The sequence below is a fragment of the Nansenia antarctica genome (genome assembly GCF_963989245.1).
Source record: "Nansenia antarctica genome assembly, chromosome: 12".
In the NCBI taxonomy this organism is placed as follows: domain Eukaryota; kingdom Metazoa; phylum Chordata; class Actinopteri; order Argentiniformes; family Microstomatidae; genus Nansenia; species Nansenia antarctica.
The window spans coordinates 422,262-432,261 of record NC_137682.1 but is presented as its reverse complement, the minus strand read 5'-3'; the positions used below and the strand labels follow the sequence as shown (position 1 = coordinate 432,261).

Here is a 10,000-nt window from a genome sequence, read left to right as displayed (position 1 = left end):
CTCTCCCTCCCTCTCTCCCTCCCTCCCCTCCCTCCCTCCCTCCCTCCCTCCCTCCTCCCCCAGGAGCAGCAGAAGCAGGGTGAGGACCCTGGCCGCGAGGTTAAGAAGGTGAGGAAGGCTCGTAACCGCCGTCAGGAGTGGAACATGATGGCCTACGACAAAGAGTTCCGCCCGGACACGCGCCTCACCCCCTCGCCCTACCACGGCATGTCCTCCGAGGGCTCACTGTCTCCTGACAGCAGGTACACACACACACACACACACACATGCCATACACACACACACACACACACACACACACACACATGCCATACACACGCATGCATACAGGCACACACTCTCTCTCACACACACACACACACACACACACACACACACTCTAGTTGTATACTGCCCTCTGCTGGGGACTTCATTAGATTCAATTCAACTTTATTGTCATTGCAGTTGTATAAGTACCAGACAACGAAATGCAGTTTAGCATCTAACCAGAAGTGCAAATAGTGATATAAAACATGATAGTATATAGTGATAAGTAAAGTATGGCAAGTAATATGTACTGGTATTTACAGGTACGTAGAGGAGAGGATAGTAATACGCTATGTACAGTTAAGGTAGCTATGTACAGTTAAGGTAGCTATGTACAGTTAAGGTAGCTATGTACAGTTAAGGTAGCTATGTACAGTTAAGGTAGCTATGTACAGTTAAGGTAGATATGTACAGTTAAGGTAGCTATGTACAGTTAAGGTAGATATGTACAGTTAAGGTAGCTATGTACAGTTAAGGTAGCTATGTACAGTTAAGGTAGCTATGTACAGTTAAGGTAGCTATGTACAGTTAAGGTAGATATGTACAGTTAAGGTAGATATGTACAGTTAAGGTAGCTATGTACAGTTAAGGTAGCTATGTACAGTTAAGGTAGATATGTACAGTTAAGGTAGCTATGTACAGTTAAGGTAGATATGTACAGTTAAGGTAGCTATGTACAGTTAAGGTAGATATGTACAGTTAAGGTAGATATGTACAGTTAAGGTAGCTATGTACAGTTACGGTAGATATGTACAGTTAAGGTAGCTATGTACAGTTAAGGTAGATATGTACAGTTAAGGTAGATATGTACAGTTAAGGTAGATATGTACAGTTAAGGTAGCTATGTACAGTTAAGGTAGATATGTACAGTTAAGGTAGATATGTACAGTTAAGGTAGCTATGTACAGTTAAGGTAGATATGTACAGTTAAGGTAGCTATGTACAGTTAAGATAGATATGTACAGTTAAGGCAGCTATGTACAGTTAAGGTAGCTATGTACAGTTAAGGTAGATATGTACAGTTAAGGCAGCTATGTACAGTTAAGGTAGCTATGTACAGTTAAGGTAGATATGTACAGTTAAGGCAGCTATGTACAGTTAAGGTAGCTATGTACAGTTAAGGTAGATATGTACAGTTAAGGTAGCTATGTACAGTTAAGGTAGCTATGTACAGTTAAGGTAGATATGTACAGTTAAGGTAGCTATGTACAGTTAAGGTAGATATGTACAGTTAAGGTAGATATGTACAGTTAAGGTAGCTATGTACAGTTAAGGTAGATATGTACAGTTAAGGTAGATATGTACAGTTAAGGTAGCTATGTACAGTTACGGTAGATATGTACAGTTAAGGTAGCTATGTACAGTTAAGGTAGATATGTACAGTTAAGGTAGATATGTACAGTTAAGGTAGATATGTACAGTTAAGGTAGCTATGTACAGCATGGTCTATACAGATGTATAAATAGAGGCTATATCAAAAAAGAGGTATGTCCAGTGTGCAAAAATATGGTATGTCCAACGGTATGTACAGTATGTATGGTACATGGTACTTTTGCAAAGGGTAATTGAGTGTCACATTGACCAGGGCTGTGTGCAAGAGTCAGTGTGCTGAGAGCTGAGAGTCAGTGTACCCCATGTGGGAGGGGAGGGCTGTTCAACAGAGTGACAGCTCTGTGAAAGAAGCTGTCCTGGATTCTGCCTGTACGAGACCTGAGGACCTGAGGACCCTGTCCTATCTCTCTAGTACTAGCTGTACTATCTGGAGTCACATGTATGTCTATTGTGTGTGTATTTCCATGTCCACGTCACCGAGTGTGGCTCTGCTTCTGGTTCTCCCCAGGTCGGTGGCGTCAGACATGGGGGACCCCTCCTACCCCGCCAGCCCCAACCACCCCGCCCAGCCCCCCTCCGCCCCCCACCCTGCGGAGGGCAAGGAGCACCTGACCGCCGCCCCCCAGACCCAGTCCCTGGACCGGGGGTACCCCCGCCCCCCCAACCCCCCCGCCGGGGCAGCCTCGGCCTCGGGGCGCCACATCGCCTCATCGCTGGGACGGACCCAGCCCCCCCACGCCCCCCCCGCACCCAACGACCCCGCCCTCAACGGACCCCGCCAGCAGTCGGTCAAAGACTACAGGGCTGGACACAGGTACCTAACCCTAACCCCAACCCTAACCCTGAACCTGACCCTAACCCTGACCCTGACCCTAACCCTGACCCTGACCCTGACCCTGACCCTAACCCTGACCCTGACCCCAACCCTAACCCTAACCCTGACCCTGACCCTAACCCTGACCCTGACCCTGACCCTGACCCTAACCCTGACCCTGACCCTGACCCTAAGACTACAGGTCTGGACACAGGTACCTAACCCTAACCCTAACCCTAACCCTAACCCAAACCCTTCTGATGTTGATGCTGATAACGTTCTTATTCTAAGACATTCAAGGTCATAGGAAGGCCTTTATGTTGCAAACTTACGTCTGTATGATATCAGTAGAAGAGATAACACATGCAGGCACACATAACTGTAGTTTTTAAAGTGAGTTAATCTAGTTAGTTAGTTAGTTAGGTAGTTAGTTAGCTAGTTAGTTAGTTAGTTAGCTAGTTAGTGAATGATTTCAGAATCGTTGGTACAAACATTTGGTCACTTTTTTGCCCATCCATTCTGCCGGTGGTTTTGTGATGAGAGGGTAGTGGTGTGTAGTGTGTAGTGTGTTGTGATGTGTAGTGTGTAGTGATGTTCTGACAGTGTCTCTCTCTGTGTGACAGCGGCCAGCCGTCGACCATCCCAGAGTACTTCATCCCCCCCGCCCCCCCTCCTCCCCCGCCCCCCCTCATCCCCTCTGCCCAGACGGCCTTCGACAGCCCCTCCGCCCTCCCCTCCCTCCCCCACGGCTCCGTGGGCGCCATGTCTCGCCCTTACAGCCCGTCTCCCCCTCCCCCCGCCCCCCCGGCCAACTACGTCCCCTCCCCCTCGCACCCCCCCTCCGGAGCCCCGCCCGCTGCCCCCCCCCCTCCCCCGCCCGGCCTCCCCCCCACACACGTCCTCTCCCACGCCCCCCACGCCACGGGCGCCTCGGGGGAGGCTCCGCCCACCAGGAAGGGTCAGGTGACCGCGGCGCCGATGAGCGACGCACGCAGCGACCTGCTGGCTGCCATACGCAGAGGTGAGGGGGGGGGGGTGTGTGTGTGTGTGGGGGGGGGGTGTGTGTGAGTGTGTGTGGGGGGGGGTGTGTGTGTGGGGGGGTGTGAGTGTGTGTGTGTGTGTGTGTGTGAGAGTGTGAGTGTGAGTGTGTGTGTGTGTGTGTGTGTGTGTGTGGGTGTGTGTGTGTGAGTGTGAGTGTGAGTGTGAGTGTGAGTGTGAGTGTGAGTTTGTGTGTGTGTGTGTGTGTGTGTGTATTAGGGATGGACGGTTTCCAATTATTGAAACCGAAAAACCGTCAAAGACTAAAACCGGGGTTTTCCGGTTAACCGGAAAATACATTAAAAAATTTTTTTTTAAAAAGAGCGCCAATTTAAAATAATTGAGCCCTACTGCTACAATACACTCATGTCGAACACCATTAAAACACCGTAAGCACAGTCGCAACACATTTAGGCTACTTAGTTTCACAAATATAAGTGGAAAGGCAGACTTTTGTAAGCTACACCATACATGAAAACACATGAACACTTAACACACCAGCTCCGCTGATCCAGGGTGCACGCCTGCACGGAAGATCATCTCTTGGAACAGCGTCTTCATTGAATGAACTGCTTTCTCAATATCTTGGTTCTTAGACAAAGTTTCAGCTGCTGCTCAATGTATTTAAATATTTGAATACTGCTCAATAATCACTGAAATATTAGACTTAGAATTATGCAGTGAACATACTTAAAGCTTTTCATAAAAACCACATGCCGCGAGACTGACTCGTCCTGAACTGTCGTAAGTCAATCAACAAAGAATGCCCCATCAAAATAAAAGTGCCGATGGTAGAGCTGTCAAAATAGAGCTTTCAAAATAAATGTACTAATACAGATAGAGATAAATACAGAACTACCTTTGCGTCACTAAGTGACCGCGTATCTTCTGAGACATGCGTTCTGTCATCACTTTCAGTAGCGCCTTCACACACAGTGGCGCTGTGCACAAACACTCTTGATCCGTATAGCTCTTGTTTTATTATATTGTGGTTTAGTAAATACTGCACTTGGAGTTACATTCAATGCATGATTTGTGCTATAGAACATAAATAAAGTTTGATTGATTGATTGATATCAAATCAAATCACATTTTATTTCTATAGCGCATTTCTCACAAAAGTGACCCAATGCGCTTTACAGAGAGCAGCGAAAATGATCTTATTAAATGTAAGCGAGTAATTGTAAAAAACTTTCCTATCTACCAATAACTGAAGGCAACTATCTTTCCCATAGAGTGATTCGTTACCCTTAAATATAATCCCAATTAGATATTAATCCTCAGTCATTGCGCGGCAGATTCAGACTGTATCATTGTTATTTTCACACACGACAAACATGTGACATGTTCCCGTTTTATTCTTATTCTATTTTATTCTTCCCCCAAAAAATAAAAAAAATATAATAATAATAATAACGGTTTCTGACGGTTTTGATAAAAAAACGTTTCTATTTTTATAAACCCCGGTTTTCGGTATAACCGAAAAACCGTCCATCCCTAGTGTGTATGTGAGTGTGAGTGTGTGTCTGTGTGTGTGTGTGTAGCTAACCCGTCCCCTCTCCCTCTCCCTCTCTCTCCCTCCCTCCCCCCCTCCCTCCCTCCCCCCCTCCCTCCCTCCCTCCCTCCCCCCCTCCCCCTCCCCCTCCCCCCCTCCCTCCCCCCCTCCCTCCCCCCCTCCCTCCCTCCCCCCCTCCCTCTCTCCCTCCCTCCCCCCCTCCCTCCCTCCCTCCCCCCCCTCCCCCTCCCCCCCTCCCTCCCTCCCTCCCCCCCTCCCTCCCTCCCTCCCCCCCTCCCTCCCCCCCTCCCTCCTTCCCTCCCCCCCTCCAGGTATCCAGCTCAGGAAGGTTCAGGAGCAGCGGGAGCAGGAGGCCAAGCGAGAGCCCGTGGGTAACGACGTGGCGACCATCTTGTCTCGCCGCATCGCCGTGGAGTACAGCGAATCAGACGACGACTCCGAGCTCGACGACAACGAGTGGTCCGACTGAGGGGGATGGGGGGGGGGGGGGGGGGTCTTAAAACGTTTCCTTTCCTCATCTCCTGTCCTTCCTGGCTTCAGATCTCGATTGTGAGATTGTTGAACATGAAGGAGAGGCGACGTGGAGAGGAAGGCCGTGTGTGTGTAGGGGATCCCCAGGGGTGTGTAGGGGATCCCCAGGGGGATGTAGGGGATCCCTCCTAGGGGGTTCTAGAGGGTTCTAGGGGGTTCTAGAGGCGGCGGTACGGTTACACGTCTTAGATCCGGGATGTTGTTGTAACATTTAACACTGTAGCAGAGACTGACACACTTCACTCGGCTGAACGTTATGACCTTAAAGCAGAAGGTAGATAGGGGGGGGCTGGTGTGAGGGGGGGGGCAGGGAGGGGGGGGGGGATTGTAAATACAAAAGAGCACAAGCAGGAGGAGAAACGGGGGAGAGGGAGAGTGTTCATTCTGACTAGATGGGAGATAGGGAGGGAGATAGGGAGATAGGTGAGTAGATGGCTTAGACTAATATTTCATGCGCACATGTTTTTTTCCTGACTGGTGTATTCGGTTCTCTGTGAAATAGACGAATGGGTTTGAGGTTTGGCTGCGTGGACGTGTCGACCCAGATACAACAACCAAGGGAGGCTGGTGGAGGTAGAAATGGGAGGCTGGTGGAGGTCGACATCTGAGGACGGTCTGGTTGTAATGGAATGGGAATGGCATCAATTCTCACTCAACACTAATACTATTATTACTACTAACTAAAATCATGGATGCAACTGAATTTTCTGAAACTCAACTGCAATAAATCGGAAATCCTCGTCATCGGCCCAAAGTCCCTCTGCTGCCCGTCTGCTCACTCGCCGTATTATTATTATTATTATTATTATTATTATTATCATTATTATCAAACACACACCCTATTCCATGCATTGCAATGAGCTCGTCCTCTGATTCCTACCTCCACCGGCCTCCCCTGCAGGACAGCCCCTCCCAGCCCTGTCTGTCTGTCTGTCTGTCTGAACCTGTCTGTCTGTCTGTCTGAACCTTTACACACCAAGTGAAGTGACGTCACCTGACCTTAGACTGACTGGGATACGGCCTAGTGTAAAGTTGTCGAACCGTGATTTATCCACCTCCTCTTCATCTATCCATCTCTCCTTCCTCCTCCACCTCCTCCTCCTCCTCCTGTTGTTTCATGAGCTGGGACCCCTTTCTAGAAACATCACATCACACTTGTTCCACCCAGAGCAATGTTACAAACTCTTGCTGTGGACATTTGAGACACTTTGGGCCCTATTATGCACTTCTTAACTTGCCGTCTTAAGTCTTAATTAAGACGCACCGCCAGGTTAAGACCTACCGCCACCCTTATTATGCGCTTCATACGCGCTACTGCTATTATGCAGGTGTCCCTAGGCGCCCACACATAACACGTAAGACTCCCGTGCATATATTACTCATTGTGGGAGTGTTCATATGTTATTATACAACAGTTAGTTCCGACCAAGTAATTTGATTGGACAAGAGGCATTCCATGAGTTACGATATATAGTATAACAGCACTGGGACTTTTAACTATACGTATCACTCCGCCGCACAGGTGTTAAATTACCGTTAATTAGACTACATTAACGGTCATATAGCCTACAACAGAAACAGAAGATGGATATATTCTGCAACATTAAATCCAGACTATCCAAAAGGTTTACTGAACAAGGTCTGGTATGATATTCAGTTGCACTTTGGACGCAGGGGTAAAGAGGGGAACCGGGATCTTAAACCTGACTCATTCGTACTAAAACGTCATGAGAATGGAGAAAAGTATTTCACCATGACATTCAATGAAGAAACAAAAAACCATAAAGACCCACTTGAGCGAGACAGAGAAAATCGTAGGGGCGCAATGTTTGAGGAGCGAAGAAATCCCCTCTGCCCGGTAGCATCTCTCGAAAAATACCTGACCAAAATTCCGCCCAATGCAAAAGCCACCAAAGCGACTGTCAACCGAGTCATATTTCACTGGTTGCACAATACATGGAAATGTACAAATAAATGTACACGATACAAAGTAGCTAGTTTGTGTTCAGGTTACGAGCCAACAGTCCAGTTGAACAGTCCCGTTGTGGAACTATTTTTTCTTGACGGAGCCAAAATAAATGATTGAATAAACAAACAAATAATAATCTGTTGTCACTTATTACTGTTAACTAATAAATTGCGCTGTAGAACTGTTGTATAAAAGCAATATCACACTCGAGGTCGTGTGTTATACTGAATATCAGTAGAGGCCTGGCGGCCTCGTACCTACGACCGAATCACAGCCGTGCTGATATTCAGTATAACACACTCCCTCTCGTGTGATATTGCTTAAATGAAGTGCGTTAGGCGCCCCTGCTATTATGCGATCTGACTTTGCGCCTAGCGCTAAGAAGTGGTTTGAAAAGTTCTTAGGCGCTACGCAAACACGGAAAGGAGGCAAACACGGCCGCTGCTACTTCTTCCCACGCCTGTTTCACCACCTCGGCTCGGGGAGGATTTCGCGCTGTTCCAAAGATTGCGAACTGACGAGCCTTGACCTCACGCACGAGCTTGTTACTTTCTTCTGCAGAGAAGCGCGCTGACCTCCTTCTTAGGACTTCCATAATAGCATAGCGCTAAAGACTCAACGCAGCCGGTTCTTAAAGGGAATGGCACCTGGCACGCTGATTGGGTTGATTGAGAAGACGCCCAAAACACACCCATGACTAATTTCTGGGCTTAGCGCCAGGTTTTAGGCGGCCACTACCGCACGCATAATAGCAAAGTGGCCTTGACCACGCCTCCACGTCTTAAGTTTAGATCTACCGCCTCGTCTTATTGCTTAAGACTTATGAAGTGCATAATAGGGCCCTTTGAGTTCAACAAACACAAACGTACCCATAGCAACCACTCTAACAAACACAAACGTACCCATAGCAACCATAGAACTCCATGTTCATTCTAGAACCCAAAACGGAACTCACTCCCTGGAGCGCAGAGGGCGGTGGTGTGATGCACCCTGGGATGCGACTGCGTGACAAACTGCACAGGATTCATTACACACACACACACACATACACACACACACACACACACATACACACACACACACACACAGACACACACACACACACACACACACAGACACACACACAGACACACACACAGACACATAGGATCCCTCCCCACTGCTGATCGCCTCCTATCCCCCCTACGCACACGATTCTCCACATCCATCAGACGTTCAGTCCTGACCTGCCATCCCTGCAGCTCCTGATATAACAACGCTGGCTCTGACACGTACAGCACAGTAGCTCCACCCCCTCCAGGGCGGCTCTGACACTTACAGCACAGTAGCTCCACCCCCTCCAGGGCGCTGGCTCTGACACGTACAGAACAGTAGCTCCACCCCCTCCAGGGCGCTGGCTCTGACACGTACAGCACAGTAGCTCCACCCCCTCCAGACCGCCAGGGACTCGTTCGTTTGTTTAGGAAACACAACACAAGTCTAGCCCTTTCTTAAACATAATGTTACGGTTTATGTTTCTTAACATATCTGCCAAATGTTGAAGCAATTACCTCTACACACGTCACGTGAACGAAGCTATCAAGCACATAGAGTAACAGTACAACACAGTGACGGTTATGTCCATGGACACTTCTTCTTCAACGTTTCAGCTGTGAGTGTCTTCGTGTTGCCATGCTTCCCGTTACGCCATCAGGGGGTTAGTGATGAGGTCATCATCGTTGTTGTTTCCATGACAGACATGACTCGCTGCCGTAGCTACGCCAACCACAGTGTGTGCAGTGCTTTCACATCCAGGCTTGACGCTCTACCTACGTTTACAGAGTAAAGCTTTTTAAAAACCTTTTAATAAGAGAATGAGCTGTCTACCTTTTATCTTAACAAACACATGCATATATAGGTTTGCATACACTGTGTTTCTCCTGCGTTGGGGTGTGATGGACTGGAGTGCTTTCTGGGGGGTGATGCTGTGGGGTTTGTTGTGTTTGATCTGATGATGTCTGTACAGGGTAGGGTTATGGTTAGGGGTACCATACTGTGTAACACAGGGAAGGCAGAGGGTGGAGGGAGACATGGGATGACGGGCTCATTGTAACTCATGGAATGGGATGTATTATGGGATGTGTTACACTTGTGTTTGGTACCGATCCCTATTCCATTCCATGTGTTACAACGTCTACCTCCATCAGCCTCCACTAGCGTCAACAACTAAAATGGCCGTGTGTGAATCATACCTCTCCACTCTCTCTACTGTACAGTGGTCTGGCCATGACACTAGCCCAGGCCTGCGATGAGACGGAGAAGGATTGGACAGATGATGATGTCATCATTAATGCCCAGGCTCTTGGTGGAAGTGTATGAGCCACTGTGAGCCAATGGAACTCTCACCCTTCTGAATGGAACTGATGGAACGATAGGAACCTTTGGCTCCTGGCCACTTCCTGGTTTTGTTTATGATGTCATCACTGTCCAATCCGTCTTCATTCCATTCTAGGGT

The 10,000-nt window shown here is 48.2% G+C and overlaps 1 protein-coding gene across 1 annotated transcript in view; it reads left to right on the top strand.

Moving 5' to 3' along the window:
- LOC308168503 (actin-binding protein WASF3) overlaps positions 1-5,475 on the top strand; it is a gene marked incomplete at both ends in the record, with an annotated part of 12,032 nt that extends 6,557 nt beyond the window's left edge. Inside the window, 4 exon segments of the mRNA XM_080543103.1 lie at positions 64-242; positions 2,147-2,452; positions 3,076-3,473; positions 5,318-5,475. Of these exon segments, the coding sequence (XP_080399229.1) occupies positions 64-242; positions 2,147-2,452; positions 3,076-3,473; positions 5,318-5,475 (1,041 nt within the window).
- Positions 5,476-10,000: the final 4,525 nt, after the last annotated feature.